This window comes from Dinoponera quadriceps, unplaced genomic scaffold (genome assembly GCF_001313825.1).
Source record: "Dinoponera quadriceps isolate SergipeBrazil2010 unplaced genomic scaffold, ASM131382v1 scaffold1722, whole genome shotgun sequence".
Lineage (NCBI taxonomy): Eukaryota > Metazoa > Arthropoda > Insecta > Hymenoptera > Formicidae > Dinoponera > Dinoponera quadriceps.
Window position 1 is genome coordinate 27,192 of NW_014555783.1, and position 15,612 is coordinate 42,803.

The 15,612-nt window shown below is 37.3% G+C and overlaps 1 protein-coding gene across 1 annotated transcript; it reads right to left on the bottom strand.

The window, feature by feature from the left end:
- Positions 1–12,775: 12,775 nt before the first annotated feature.
- LOC106745394 lies at positions 12,776–14,804 on the bottom strand. The gene is made up of 2 exons (XM_014620975.1): positions 14,339–14,804; positions 12,776–12,909 (listed from the first exon to the last, which is right to left on the bottom strand). Exons 1-2 carry the CDS (start codon positions 14,802–14,804, stop codon positions 12,776–12,778), a joined length of 600 nt encoding a protein of 199 aa, XP_014476461.1.
- Between the last annotated feature and the right edge of the window lie 808 nt (positions 14,805–15,612).

Here is a 15,612-nt window from a genome sequence, read left to right on the forward strand (position 1 = left end):
CGTTAGGGTCCATAAAAATACATTAACAAGATCAAAATAATGTAGTTTACAAGATGAATTGTAAAAATTGCAATTTCTCGTATATGAGACAAACTGATAGAAAGTTACTTATCTAAGTAAAAAAAATTTATCAACCAAATAAAATACTATCCGTTCAATCTGTCAGTAATTTCTGAGCACAGACTTTTTCATAACCATGTATTTAATTGGAAGAATGTGAACATTCTAGACTGAGAACAATATTATTTTACACAAAATATTTCTGAAATGATTTTTAATAAATCACAAATGTTTTGCTTAAATTTAAAATCAGATACTGATGGTTTGAACAACACACATGTCAATAATATTAATAAATTTTTAAAAAATTTGAATGTTTCCAGGATATTTATCACAAATACAATTAATATAATACGTACATACAAATACATTTAAACATTTGTTTTTCTGGCAAGTTAATGTTATTGTGGTATATATCAGGTTGTTTAATAAATCTTTAGAATGTCATATTAGCGGTGTGGCCACCTCCAACGCGCCATGAATTTCCAGTAGTGCCAACCTTCAAACCTCTCACTACACAATTGCAGACTGCTATGACAATCAGTATATTTGTGACAGCCACCAAAAGCACATAATGTCTGATATTTTGTAAAAATGGAAAAAAACTGAAATTCGTGCAGTGATTAAGTATTTTTATGTGAAAGGTTTGCAACCGCAAAAATAATTGAGGACTTCCAAAAAACTTTGATGGTGTTTGCTCTGTCGAATGCAACCGTATATAACTGAATTGCTAAGTTCCAACGTGGTCATACCAGCACATTGGATGCACGACGCAGTGGTCGTCTAAATGAGGTGACACAAGAATGAGTGAAAAAATCCATGATATCGTGTTGGATAACCCCAAAGTGAAATTGTATAAACTATCTGCGGCTGTGAACATTTTATCTGAACGTGTGTTCAATATCCTACACGAACATTTGGGAACATAAAGGAAAGCTAACTACGAGGTGGATGCCGCGATTACTAACAATCGATCAAAAACATGAACGAGTTCGCACTTCTCAGCAATATTTGGACATGTTTAGGCGCAAATCAAAGGAATTTTTGCGTCGATATATTACCGTTGATGAACCATGGATCCACCATTATACGCCTGACTCGAAACAACAGTCGGCATAATGGGTTCCAAAAGGTGGAAATGCTCCGAAACAAAAACTAAAGACGCAAAAATAGGCTGAAAAGGTTCTGGCTACTGTGTTTTGAGATACACATGAAATAATCCTTATCGATTTTCTTGAAAAAGGAAAAACAATCACAGAAGAATATTATGCATCTTTACTGGACCGATTGATTGATGAAATGAGGAAAAAATGGCTCATTTAGCGAAGAAAAAAATTCTCTCTCAAGACAATGCACTAGCTCACAAATCGGTAAAAACAATGACAAATTGAACGAATTAAAGTATGAATTGCTCCCAAAACCATCGTATTCTCTAGATCTGGCGTGTGACTTCTACCTGTTTCCAAATCTCGAAAGACGGCTCCTGGGAAAGAGATTTGCTTCAAATAAAGAGGTTGAGTGGGAAACAGAAGCATATTTTGGCGGTTTAGAAACTTCTTATTATTTGGAAGGCTTGAAAAAACTAGAAACTCGTTGGACTCGGTATATTGTGCTAAAAGGAGATTATGTTGAGGAATAAAGTTGAGTTTTGTTAACAAAATGTTTTTTTCACTTTTATTTTAAGGACTTATTAATCAACCTGGTACTAGGTTATATGAATACCTGTACTCAGAATATTTATGTTTGAGGATGGCGTTGTATAAAGAAGCGATTGAATCGTCAGATAGATAAACTTTGGAGATTTCATGGCACTAAACAAGATGCGTAATTTATTTAACTATTTGACTTTTTTCATTTCCATAGTTAATTACTCCACTTTCACAGTTTCTGGAACCTTGATTTGCTGCTTAATAGATTCTCATTATACTCAGCGAATTTTCACTGTTTCGGTCGGTTAACTGATGTGGTAAATTTGCATTGATCTTTAGATATCTAAACCTTCAATTGTTTGTCGGACACATCGCTTGCGCGTTGACTTTACTAAGAATTCTATAACGTATGTTTTTTTTTCTTTCTATTTTATATTGAAATTATAATTTTTAATTTGCTAAGGATAGTCTGGAATGGGTCTGAAACATACGAAGGATTTTAAATATTATTGTATTAGTATACCAGGTGTATGCATAAGTTTTTTCCGGTTTAACTAAGAGATTGCGCCAGCGAAAAGTACGCAGCGTATTAATTTGACACATACGTCATTTTGTTCGTCTGACATTTAAAACTACAAACACACACAAGTTGAGTCCGTCAAAAACTAGCGTCTTTGTTTTATCGTTTAGTGATCATGTCGAGTTTTGTGCCTGAAAAAGAAAATTTGCGGCACGCATTGCTTTTCTTATTTAATCAAAAGAAAAAGCTGTTGAAAGTCATCGTTTGCAGAACGATGTAGAAACATATTGTGAACACGCTCCATCGATTAGAATATGTGAGACATGGTTTCGACAATTTAAAAATGGTGACTTCAATGTGAAAGACAGTGAGCGCTCTGGTAGACCACAAAAATGCGAAGACGAGCAATTGCAGGAGTTATTGGATGATGACCCAACTCAAACTCAACGGCAATTAGCAGAAGCATTACATGTATCACAAGAAACAATCAGCAGACGTTTACGAGCAATGGGAAAGATCAATAAACTCGGTAAATGGGTCCCACACAATTTGAATGAACGTCAAATGGAAAATCGCAAAGTCACTTGTGAAATGCTGCTTCAACGCCACGAAAGGAAATCATTTTTGTATCGAATTGTGACGGGTGACGAAAAATGGATTTATTTTGAAAACCCGAAGCGGAAAAAATCGTGGCTTTCACCTGGCAAAGCCGGTCCATCAACACCAAGGCCAAATCGCTTCGGCAAGAAGACCATGCTCTGTGTCTGGTGGGACCAGAGCGGTATTGTGTATTATGAACTCTTGAAGCCCGGCGAAACAGTTAATACACAACGCTATCGCCAACAAATGATTAATTTAAACCACACATTAATCGAAAGACGACCGGAATAGGCCAGAAGACATGGTAAAGTGATTTTGTTACACGACAATGTGCCGTCTCACACAGCAAAACCAGTGAAAGACACCTTGAAATCGCTTGGATAAGACATCCTTCTGCACCCGCCGTACTCCCCAGACCTGGCGCCATCTGACTATCACCTCTTCGCATCAATGGGGCACGCGCTCGCAGAGCAGCACTTCAGCAATTTCGAGGAAGTTGGAAAATGGCTCGACGAATGGTTTGCCGCAAAAGACAAGCAGTTTTTCTGGCATGGTATTCATAAATTACCTGAAAGATGGGCGAAATGTATAGAAGCCGATGACCAATATTTTGAATAAAAAAAAATTAATTTCCTTTTAAAATAACGTTTTTTTTTACCAAAAAACCGGAAAAAACTTATGCATACACCTGGTAAATTACTGACATTACATTCGCTGTTACATCGGCATTAGACTCTGGTTTGTTTATTATATTTACGTTTCTTATTTCACTGGATTGTACTCCACCAGAATCTTAATTTCTTCTTTTTCTAGTACCATATCTGCGGCCAGGCACAAGATGACCTCTTCCACATGCCTGTGATGCACATGTTGATTATACACAGGCATATGGGACCTAAAGTTTAACGCCGATTCCAAATGGCAACATTTAGAGAGGTTATATTAGGCAAAGATATTCTCGGTGGTTTGCCATTGCCTTCTGAGAGGAGACACGAGCGTAAATGTTTTGACTTTTACCGGAATTAAAACCGGGACTGCTAGCATAGTAGATCAGTGCGCTGTCTGTTATGTCTCGCTCCTGATAAAATTGCTTCTTCTTCTTCTTCTTCTTCTTCTGTCTTCTATTATAAGCTAAAGTCTCTTCCTTTATCGACGTTCACCTCCTCCTGGTTTCGAGTCATCACCCCACTTTTTTTTGACCGACCTATATTTCGTTTGCCATTCGGTGACCTATCTCTAGCGATTCGTTTCAACCTATTTTCTGTCATTCGGCTAATGTGCTGATTCCACTCTTTCCTTTGCAGTATCCATTCATTATTATTTTCCACATAGTGTGCTAGTCTAATATTTTCGTTTCTCTCTCTATCCCTTTACTTTTTTCCCGATATCCGCTTTAATATTCTCATTTCTGTGGTCTGCAGCAGTTGCCTTGTCTTCGCCAAATTTGGTCTCGTCTCCGCAGTATGTATTATTTGATCTGATGTTTGTTTTATAAATTTGGGCTTTTGTGTCATTCCGTAAATGCATCTTTCGCCAAATCAAATTATTTAGGCACCCAGCTATTTTATTAGCTTTGGTTATCTGTTATACTTCCTCTCCCACGTTTCCATAACTTGTTATGTCTATGCCAAGGTATTTAAACGCCTTCCCTTGTATTATACAGCTGTCCACTTCAAGTTTGCATGTGATTGGATCATTTGACGTAGTCATGCATTTCGTCTTTTCATTTGGTATTACCATATTAAATTGTTTTGCTGTTGTGTTGAAAATATATAGTAACCTTTGAATGTCGTCTTCGCTTTCTGCAAGCAGTACGGCGTCGTCTGCGTAACAAAGAATTTTGCTTTTGTTGTCTCTCATTTTATAACCTACACCAGCACGCACTTCCCTAATTATTTTGTGCATTATAATGTTAAATGATAATGGACTCAGAGAGTTTTCCAGCCTGACGCCGCTGGAATAGTTCCTGTTAGTTGACCGTTGACGCACGCCTGAACCTTGTATATATTTTCTATCTATTTAGATTATGTTAATTGGGATGTGTCTATTATATAATAGGTGTATCTCGTCTTTAAATTTATTGCAGTTAAAGGCTTTCGTTAAATCTACAAAGCAAAGATAAGCTTGTTTGTTATATTCTATTGATTTTTCGACAACCTGTCTTAGAATGAATGCAACATCTACACAGGACCTTCCGGATTTAAAGTCCTGCTGTTCTTCTGAAAAGGATGTAGTTGCTTTGATCCAGTTAGTGATAATTTTTCTAGTAAGTTTCAGTGTCGTATCCAGCAGGTTCATGCCTCTATAATTGGATTTCTCTCGTTTATCTCCTCTCATAAACATTAATACGACCGTGCTAGTCTTCCATCGAATTGGTATTTTACGTTGGTTTATAATTTTTTGTGTGACATTTCTTATTTCCTCCGCTAAACATCTGCCCCTATATTTTAACAATTTGTTTTTAATTGGAATTCATTTTGTACGGATGGACCCTGGCCCTGGTGATTTCCTGTTTTTTAACGACTGCAACGCCCTGTTTACTTCGCTCTGGGTGATTCCTAATGTCTTACCTTTTTTGTGGTATGTTCACCCGTTCCTTACTTTCACCTCCTTTAACCATGTCCGTTAAGTATTGTTATGTCCTGGAAGAGGATGTACGCAACAAACATCGCTTACTCGCGCACTCGCAAGGCCTAAACGTACTGGTAGATCTGCATATTAGGTTAAAGTCCGGAGAGGCCCATTTACTCCGATCGTAGAACGTACATTAGGTGGTCCTTTATTTAAGTTAAAGAACTTAATCTCTTTATCTGGGATAGGACTATATGGGAGTGTTGAAAGGAGAATTCAGATTTAAGTAATTAGAAGATTATAAGAAAGGAAATGAATAAATAATTTTAACAACTTGGTTAAATTTAGGGTATTTTGAATAAAACAGTTTATTAATTATACTAATAACATAATTTGGTTCTCACATGGATTAATAATAGTGGTAAATTGATGACAAAAGTCATTGTAAAAGATACAATATTTAAAAGATGAAAGGGTTAGCTAAAGTTAAATAATGATATATGGGTTAACATTAAATGAACTTTTATAAATCAGCATTATTGGAATAATGCAAGTACAAGATGAAGATTAAAGTAAGATTAAGTAACAAAGTAATCCGTGTATCTTAATATAATACAACCGGATTTAATGTAACAAGAATGTTTAACGTATCGATGTGGCGAGAAAAACATCATTATATAATACAAGGAAGATAATAATTACGCAGTGTATGTGTGTGTTTTGAGGAGTGAAGTGGGATTGGATATTGGATTGAAATGATTAAAAGTCATGTTTAAATATGAAATAGAGACTTACGATTTAGGTGAATCAACTGTAGTGAATAATACGTAGAACGTGGGTTCGTTGATCGTGGTGTACCGGATTCATGGGATCACAGAATACCGAGAGAAATAGTTCACTTAAGAGATCCCGACTTGCACAGCGAATTGTTCGGCAGCAGAAGGCAAAGTGAAGATTACTCACTGACTGACACTGACTGACTGACACTGGCTGACTGACTGACACTGACTGATTACGGTTAAATCAAGCGATTCTGATACTCGGACTAATTATCGGAATATCGAAACAAATATCTATAAGAAATCCTGAGTTACGCACAGCGAGTTTCACAAAACAGGTGGCACTGGAGAGATGCCGATCTGAACAACAAAGGCGAAGTCGTAGCGGAAACCGTAATGGCACGAACGCAAAAGATGTTGAAAACGATAACACGCGACAGTAGTCAAACGGGCAGAGAGCTCGCGGCAAAAGAGTGAGGCTTATATAGGGAAGATTTTTGAGGGTGGCGAATGACAATCGCCAATGAGAGGAGTTTGCATGGAAAACGGATATAGAGGATTGGAAAACGGATACTCTGTAAAATTCCTAATATTATCTGGATGTTATAAAAGATCCTAAAAACCTTATCCCATCAAAGGGCCTGAGTCTGACCGACTATGTATGAAGGCGGATAAGATTGCAGACGTGTTGGGAAGCTCATGACACATTTGGCGGCGTGTAATCGTATCTTTTTACAACAGCACTTGCCCAAATTCGTTTGTTTACCGATCATAAAAAAGGAATTTGCTGCTCTTAAGGTACCCAGAATGTAACAACTACGTGCCTTACGTGGAAGTGGCAAGATCATCTTAATTATAGAAAGAAAAAGGAATTCGTTGTTCCCGGGGTACTCAGGATGTAATAAAACTATGTACCTTAAGTGAAGGCGGAAAGGATGACAGATGCGTTGGGAAACACATGGCGCGTTTAACGGCGAGCCATTGTAATCTTATCCTTTTTACAATAGCGCTTGCCCGAAGTCCATCTGCTTCCCAATCATATAAAAAAAGAGGAATTCATAATTCCCGAGGTACCCAGGACGTAACAGTATTTTTCCCATTTATCTGCCGATATTTGGTTGGTATCATATAGTTTCGCTACCTCTTTCCGTTGATCCCTCATTCAGCGCAATATTTGATTTTGAACGCTGTAGAAGTCTCCTTCCATTTTTTAGAGAATCGTCCCCAGCGTTCAATGTTTTACTTTTTTCGATCTTTCCTGCTTTTCTACCTTTCCTGCTTGTCTTCTCTGATATTAATCTATAGTTGATTGATTCTAGAGGGATTCCACGTTAATCTTTTCTATCGTTGTATTCTGCATGTTTTCATAACTTTATCTTTAGTTAAATCTTCCTCAATATTAGACTATGCGCTCACTTCCTACATTCATGGAAAATAAGATACGAATATCCATTATTTGAGTGGGGTGTACTTTTCTATTCTTCTTCCTTCCTAATTACCTATATCCGGATGTGGTGACCTCTCTCATATGCCTGTGGTGCGCACGTTGATTATACAGGCATACGGGACCTAAAGTTTAACGCCGTTTCCGAACAACAAATTTTTAGAGAGACGAAAAGGAAAGGATACTCTTGGTAGGTTGCCACTTCGTTCCAAGGGGAGACACAAGCGTTAATATTTTGGTTTCTACCAAGATTGAACCCGGGACCTCTAGCACAGTAAATGCGCTGTCCGCTATGCTACGCTCGCGCTCTTTTCTATTAGTTATTATAAAATCGATCTTCGACTTATGTCCTCTCGTATTTTGATAAATGTAATTATACCAGTCTTTATGCTCAAAGAATGTATTGTTCATTCTCAGTTCGTTATAGGAGCAGAAGTTGATCATTAGTTCTCCATTTAGGTAAAGGCGCTCCTCATTAAAATTTTGTTTAATTCCGGGTAATATTCCGCTGACTATACATGTGTTAAAGTTTCCAAATTTTATCGTGGGTTCTACGGTGGGTATTGTGTCTACCGTAGTTTATAAGTTCTCTTCCCACTCTTGTTGTGGTTTGCAGTCCTTAGGGCTATATACAGAGAGTATGTTTAACCTCCGGTGGTCGAGTGTGATCTTTATAAGTAATATTCTTTTTGATATATTGGACATGGGAATAAGTATCCGCCAATTGTAGAGAGATGTTAGTATCACGGTTTATGTGTTTGATAAAACGACAATACATATATTTGAAAGGTATGTGTTCAAGCTTTCGCTCGCAATAGTTGGTATTTGTTCGAAGCGTAAACAAGAGTAATTTTTTGCGTTGAAAATGTCAGAATTTATTCCAATGAAGCATAATTTACAGAAAGTTTTACTCAATTAACTTTTAAGGAAAAGTGCTGCGGAAACGCATTGTTTACTCGCAGATATTTACAGTGAACATGCTGCATCGAATACTACCTGTAAATAATGGTTTCGGCGATTCAACAATAGTTATTTCGACGTGCGTGACAAAGAACGCGAGAGTGCATTGAAAAAATGTGAAGATGCAGAATTGCAAGCATTACTCGAAGAAGATCCATGTCGATCGCTCGATAAGTTGTCAAAAAAATTAAATGTTTACAGACGCACCGTAGAAAAACATCTACACGCAATGGGAATTGTGCAAAAAAAGGGTGTCATTCAAATTGTAAAAGAGATGAGAAATTGAAAGAGAGAGTCATGGAAAGACGGGTCACGTGTGAGATACTGCTTCAACGACAACAAAGGAAAGGTTTTCTGCATATATAGTGACTGGCGATGAAAAATGTATATATTAATATAACCCTAAACGCCCGAAAACATGGGTGATGCCAGATGAACCAGGTCCATCAACGCCAAAATGGAATACTCATGCTTCGAAGATTATGTTGTGCATCTGATGGGATCAAAGGGGTGTTGTATATTATGAGCTGTTGAAACCGTCCGAAACCATTACTGGCAATTGACTACAGCTGATATATTTGAACCAAGCTTTAAAAGAAAAATGACCGGAGTGAGATAATAGACATGACAAGCTGATTCTGCTACATAACAACGTTAGGCCACACGTTGCAAAACCGGTCAAGAAATACTCGGAAAAAGTAAAGTGGGAAATTCTGCCCCATGCGCCGTATTCATCGGACATTGCTCCTTCAGATTTCCATCTGTTCATGTAATCGGCCCTTTTTGGAGAGCTATTCAGTTCTTATGAAGGTATCAAAAAATGGCTTGATGAATGGATCGTTTCAAAAGAACAAGATTTTTTTCCTTCGAAGAATCCGTTTATTTTCTAGAAGCTGTGAGAAAGTTGTCGCTTCCAATGGAGCATACTTTGAATGAACTCATTTTGCATCGTTTAGTTTAAATAAATACCTCTTTTTCATTAAGAAAAGACGGAAACAAATTTCCATACTCAATATATTGCCATCTCTTTATGTTGTCCTTATAATTTATGTGTAATAATATATTCCTGCCCTGGCTCGCTGTTCTTTATTTATGCCACAGTATATCAACGTATAGTTGCTGTATGTCTTTGGCTTTTCCCCCTTTTTTTGTTTCTTATATAGCACAGATCGCAATTTTCTTCTGGTTTAATCCCTCTATGATTTCCTGATCTTTATTATCAAGCGATGTAATAATGTTCCAGGTACTTATTCTCAGTTTATTGTTGTTTCGTCTTGTTTTCCTTCTTCTCGCATGAGTCGTTATCGTTGTATCGTTTCAGTTCCGAGGCTTTATGTCGGTGCTTTGAGCATCGGTTCTTTTTAGAGAGAGTAGGCTGCTAGCCTGGCCTCCTAGGCAAACCCTCCTTACTTGATCCGGGTTTAGGACCGGCAACAGTCGTTGTCGTAGCACTTCCCCGACTCCGATCGCAGACGGATGTATGATCAAAATTACTTTCTTATATTATATATATTTATATATATTTTATATATAATATTTATATTTTATATATAATATAAATATTTGATTTCAGCAGAAGCCCGATAAAATTTTATTATTAATCTTTCTATGGTCCGTTAGGCAAATCAATTTGTATTTATTGGAAAGAAACGATTGCATCTCTATGTTCTTTTGCATATGATACGATTAACACGTTGACTGCCGGGCCGAAAAAATGCTACACACATTCAAATAATATTTACTTTACACATTGGCTGCCGATCACGTGAGGATGTGTTGATAGTTAGTGCCCCGCCGAACGGGTGACTGGCTATTGACACATCACCCCACACCCCGTGCTGGCGCGTGATTGGCTCTGTAGCGTTGACGCCATGTTAATCTAGAAATTTCGAATTCTGATTCAGAAATACGATATGGTGAATCTCATATAAAAAACAACAGTAAGGAAGATCTGACTCAATAATATAAATATTAAGATTCGACTAAAAAAATCTAATGAAATATTACAAATGTTTTTTCCGTAATCTGTAAACAAAGGTTTCAAATTCCTAGTGATACTCAAATTCCTTTTCAATAATATAAATATTGATGTATGATATAATTACAATAGGATTTTATAAATAAATTTTAGGTAATACCATATTAAACTATTCTTTGTATTTCTTATGTGAAAAACGATAGCTCATCTACATATATAGTCTGCCACACAAGAGTGTGTCGGCGATATTTCTATTAATATAAATTTATTTGCAATTTTATGTCGATAAATCGAAAGTATACAGAAAATACTAATACGCTTTTACTTTAATAGTGTGTCCAATCTCCTTCGTCAGAAATTATAGCTTCGTATCTTCTTGGCATATTTTCTATCAATTTCTCCGCGTATGACACAGGTAGCGATTTCCATATTTGACGAATAGGTTTTATTAAAGTTTTTAATTTTAATATACGTTTTCCTTGTGCTTCGTTTTGTTTTAGTTTGTGCTTCATTATGGACCACATATTTTCTATCGGATTTGCATCAGGGGACTGGAAAGGCCAATTCAATACAATGATGCTATTTGTCACTTTCCATTCGGTACATATTCGTCTTCGAAATTTCGGGTTGCTATCTTCTTGCATAATCCATTCGTCTTCAGTTTCACTAAACCAACGTTTAACTGATGTGAGAAGTCTCTTTTGAAACAATTTTAACATTTTTTGTGCATACAAATTGTCTGTGAAGACGAACCAACTCCCGAAACTCAGTACGTTAAATCAACCTCAAATATGCAGTTATATCGGGTATTTTACACACCTTTCTATTACTGGTTGCCTACGGCTAGACCAAGCATTTCTAATAATACACCAGGCCCAAAAGGAAGATTCATCACTGAACACGGTGATGCTTCAGTCACGATCAATATTTTGACGACCCCACGCCACACGATTTTCGACATGCTTCTTTGATAGTTACAGTTTTGATATTGTACTACGCCATTTGACATTATGCTTTTTCAAACCACGTTTCAGTGTTATTATACTAATGTTTACACGCTTTCTGCTAAAACAGTTTGTCCTCTTTATAAAGGAAGATTCGGATTTTTCTCAAAAATTCAAAGAATCACTTTATCTTCCTTGTTGGCAGTCTTTCGCTTTGAGCCGCGTTCTGGAAAGTCATCGACACTTTCTATTTTGTTTATATCATTTCACTAGTTTCCTAACGAACTGTGACGACTTATGCAGGTATTTAGCAGCACTTGCAAAACTCATTTTTAGCCCATTTGGGTTACTACACAGGAAAACAGCCTCAAACCGTTTTGTATACGCAGCACTCAACTCTGAAGCTTTGTTCTCTTTAATGATGCAAAAGTATCTGAAAGAAACTGAATTAACGCGTATTCAAGAGGAGTGTATACATTTAGATTATTATGGTCTCGTTTTTATTAGTTATCAAGTTTGAAAGATATCGCTGACACGCTCTTGTGAGACAAACTGTAATTTTGCAAATGTCCAATGTTTGTACAAGCGTATGATTTATATCTGAACACATTAGGTTATTCGGAAACTCCATATAGATTTTCGAAAAAAATTCAAATGAAAGATTTTTTTTGTTAAAAATAATTTTAATCTGTAATATATGCGTCATTTTGTTGTACAATTGTCTTCCATCTTTCAAATAATTTCATAATTTCAATTTCGTAGAAGTCCTGTGGTTTTTCGGCGCAGAATCTGCCCAAGTTGTTTTCGAGGCGTTTCAAAAAAGCTAAGTTTAAACCATTAAGGGAATTCTGTAATGACCGGAATAAGTAATAATCGGAAGATACTGTGTTGAGTGAATATGTTGAGTAAGATAGAACATTTCAGCCAAACTCTAGCAATTTTTGTCAGATCTGTAAAGAAGTACGATGCCTAGCGTTGTTATCATGTAAAATTACTCTCTCCCAATTGATTAATTCCGTGCATTTCTTGTTTATTTCTGCTTTCAATTGATCCAGTTGCAAACAGTATTTGTCCGAATTTGATGGATTCGTTTGGATATTATTCGGTAGTAGCTCATAATGCATGATTCCCTTCCAATTCCACCAAATGGAGAGCATGACATTCTTCGAATGCAAACCAGGTATCAAATTAAATAATGTCGGTTCACATTTTTTGCTCCACGACCTTTTCCACTCAACGTTATTTTAAACGATCTATTTCCCGTTACTTGTTACAATTCGTTTCTAAGAATGGTTCGTTGGTTTTCCACGCATTTGTATAGTACATTGCCAGTGTTTGCCGGTATTTTGATAAAATTATCTAAATAATCAACCAGATGATTGAATAGATCATCTTTATCTTTACCTAGATAGAAGAAATACAAAATACTGTTATGTCTTACATACTTCACGGATAATGCATTTTTTTCACTTACTATCTCCTCGTTCTCTTTTCATTGGCAAATAGAGGCATTAAACCGAGTGGCACACTGTAATAAGATTAGGAACCTAGCCTAAAGAGGCAGATCAGATGTAAAAAGACATTGGTTAATCATAAAACATAGATCCACAATTTGCTCATAAGACCTCAATAATGCACCGCCAGACACGACTGTTGTTTCCCAAAATGTCCGTTTGCGAAGAGGATAAAGAAAAATGCCGCGAATAGCTATCATTGCCCCATAAAGTCAGAAAGATTATACGATTCCAGAAAAACAAACCTTCCCACGTCCTAACTTCCCGTCAATAAACTGACGCAACTCACACTCACCCCCACATCGGAATTACGCTATATTTCTCTCTCCTCTCATCCAGAAAAGGCGCAAAAATGCAGCGATCTCTTTTCTCCCTCATATGGTATGGGTTCTCTTTTGATTTGCCAACATTCTAAGGACACGTCCCACCTCCACCCACTTTTCCTCCAGAAGAAAGATACATTTCTAAACATCCCTTTCCTCAGTCGTAGGAGTGGTCAATTTCTCCTATATCTGAAGGGTTGTCACCACCTCGTACATTTCCCCTTTAAAAATTCATTGGAAAACTTCCTAACCTTCCACATCTCCTTTCCACGCAGATTTATCTCATTGGTAATCATTATCTGCCACTTTCCAAATTTTTCTTATAAAAACCCGACTTACTTACCATCTCGGACATTCTCATTACTATTTTTCATCTACGTTACCAGTTTGCTCATTGCAGTTACTATTTCGTTATCACACTGTTAGTCAGTCATCTTCTTTTGCTCTTAGACAGAACATAAGGCCTTGACGAAGCAGCGTCAAAGCACTCTGTTCCCGGCCAAACTCTTCAGCTTCGCAAAGGTTTTACCTACTCTCTCTGCCTTTCTCTCCACCGTTCTTCTCTATGACATTGCCTTGCCTTTTTACGATGTCCTTGGGGGTTCCAGAATACGGCTTGTCTCTCTACTGCTCTGCGATCTTTCCTGAGAGTGTGACCAATTCACTTCAATTTCCTACGTTTAATTTGTTTGTTTACCGGTTCCTCTTTCATCTGTCTCCATAGCTCTTTGTTGGAGGTCATTCTTGGCCGAAAGATGCGCATTATTCTTCGCAGACATCTATTAATAAAGATCTCTAGGCTCCTAATGATTACCTTTCAGGTTTCACAGCTCTATAATAATACCGTCTTGTCATTGGTCTTGACGATGCGGAGTTTGGTTGCATTTGAAATCCCTTTCATCCTTTACAGTGGGTATAGCTGGATAAAGGCTGCGTTCGCTTTGCGGATTTTTGCTTTGACATCTGCGGTTGCCCCTCCCTTTCGGGTTACTATACTGCAAAGATATGTGAACTCCCCCACTTCCTCTATCTTTCCGATAATTATATGAAGTTCTCTTTGGTCTCTGGTATTGATTTTCATCCTTTTGTTTGTGGCAATATTTATTTGCATCTCGGTAGTTCTGGCCTCGGTTTCAAGGTCTCGGAGTTTTCCCTCCAAATCAGTGTAATTCTGAGCCAACAAATAGATGTTGTCCGCAAAATCTAAATCCTTTAGTCTTTTGGTGAGTCCCCATTGGATGTCTCTCTTCTTCCCCTCCGTGGTGTTTCTCATTACTTCATTAAGCACAGCGAGGAAGATAGTGAGTAACAAGATGCATTTCTGCTTCACACCGGAGCTCACTGCGAAGGGTTCCGTGATTTTTCCCTGATGTACGACCCTGCATGTAAAGTCGTTATAGGCCTCTTTGATGATCTCAATAATTTCCCCGTGTATATCAAGTCTCTTCAGTGCCCTCCACATACTACTTCGCTTGACAGAGTTGAAGGCTTTCTCAAAGTCCAGAAACAGAAGGTGTAAATAAGAAGTGAATTCATTCGACTGTTCAATAATAATCATCTGGAGTGTGTTGATTTGATCCGTGCAAGATCGATTGCTTCTAAAGCCTGCCTGCTCTTTCCTGAATTGTTTTTCTACTTGAGGTTTGATTCAGTTAAGAATCACTCTTGACAGCGCTTTACTGGTGATTAATAGCAAGGTGATTCCTTTCCAGTTGTTGCAGATGATTCTATCTCCTTTCTTCGTCACCTTGACCAAAAGACCTTCTTTTCACTTCTTGGGCATACTTCCTGAGCACTGTATCATGTTAAATAATGGGTGTAGATGGTCTGTTGCAATGTCCACATCCACCGACAGCAATTCTGGTGCGATATTGTCAATGTCAGGCGCCTTTCCGTTTTTTATCTGTTTTACTTCTGATTTGATTTCCTTTCTCGAGGGTGATTCAGACTTTATGTCGTCGTTTAACGTGTCATTCTCTTCCTCAAATTCAGGATTCTCACTTTCCACATTTCCCCGGTTTAGTATCTCTGCGACGTGCTTTCACTATCTGGCTAACTGATCTTCCTTGTTGGTGAGCAGTATTCCCTCTTTGTTCTTAACTGTTCTTTGTTTTGAATATATTTCTTCTTGGCTAGCGTTTTCATAATGTCATATAATTTCTTCATATTACCAGCATCTGCTATTAATTCCGCTCTTTGATCCAAGTCAACGATCTACCGTTTGCGGTCCATCTTAATACTCTTCTTCATTTCCCAATCTTTGGTTTAGT

Bases quoted from the DNA above. Each gene is read 5' to 3' on its own strand.
- LOC106745394 (XM_014620975.1), bottom strand. From the start codon at position 14,804: ATGTGGAGGGCACTGAAGAGACTTGATATACACGGGGAAATTATTGAG. The intron at 12,910-14,338 runs GTATAGTAACCC...TCTTCTATCTAG, and splicing joins GGAGTTCACATATCTTTGCA to GTAAAGATAAAGATGATCTA.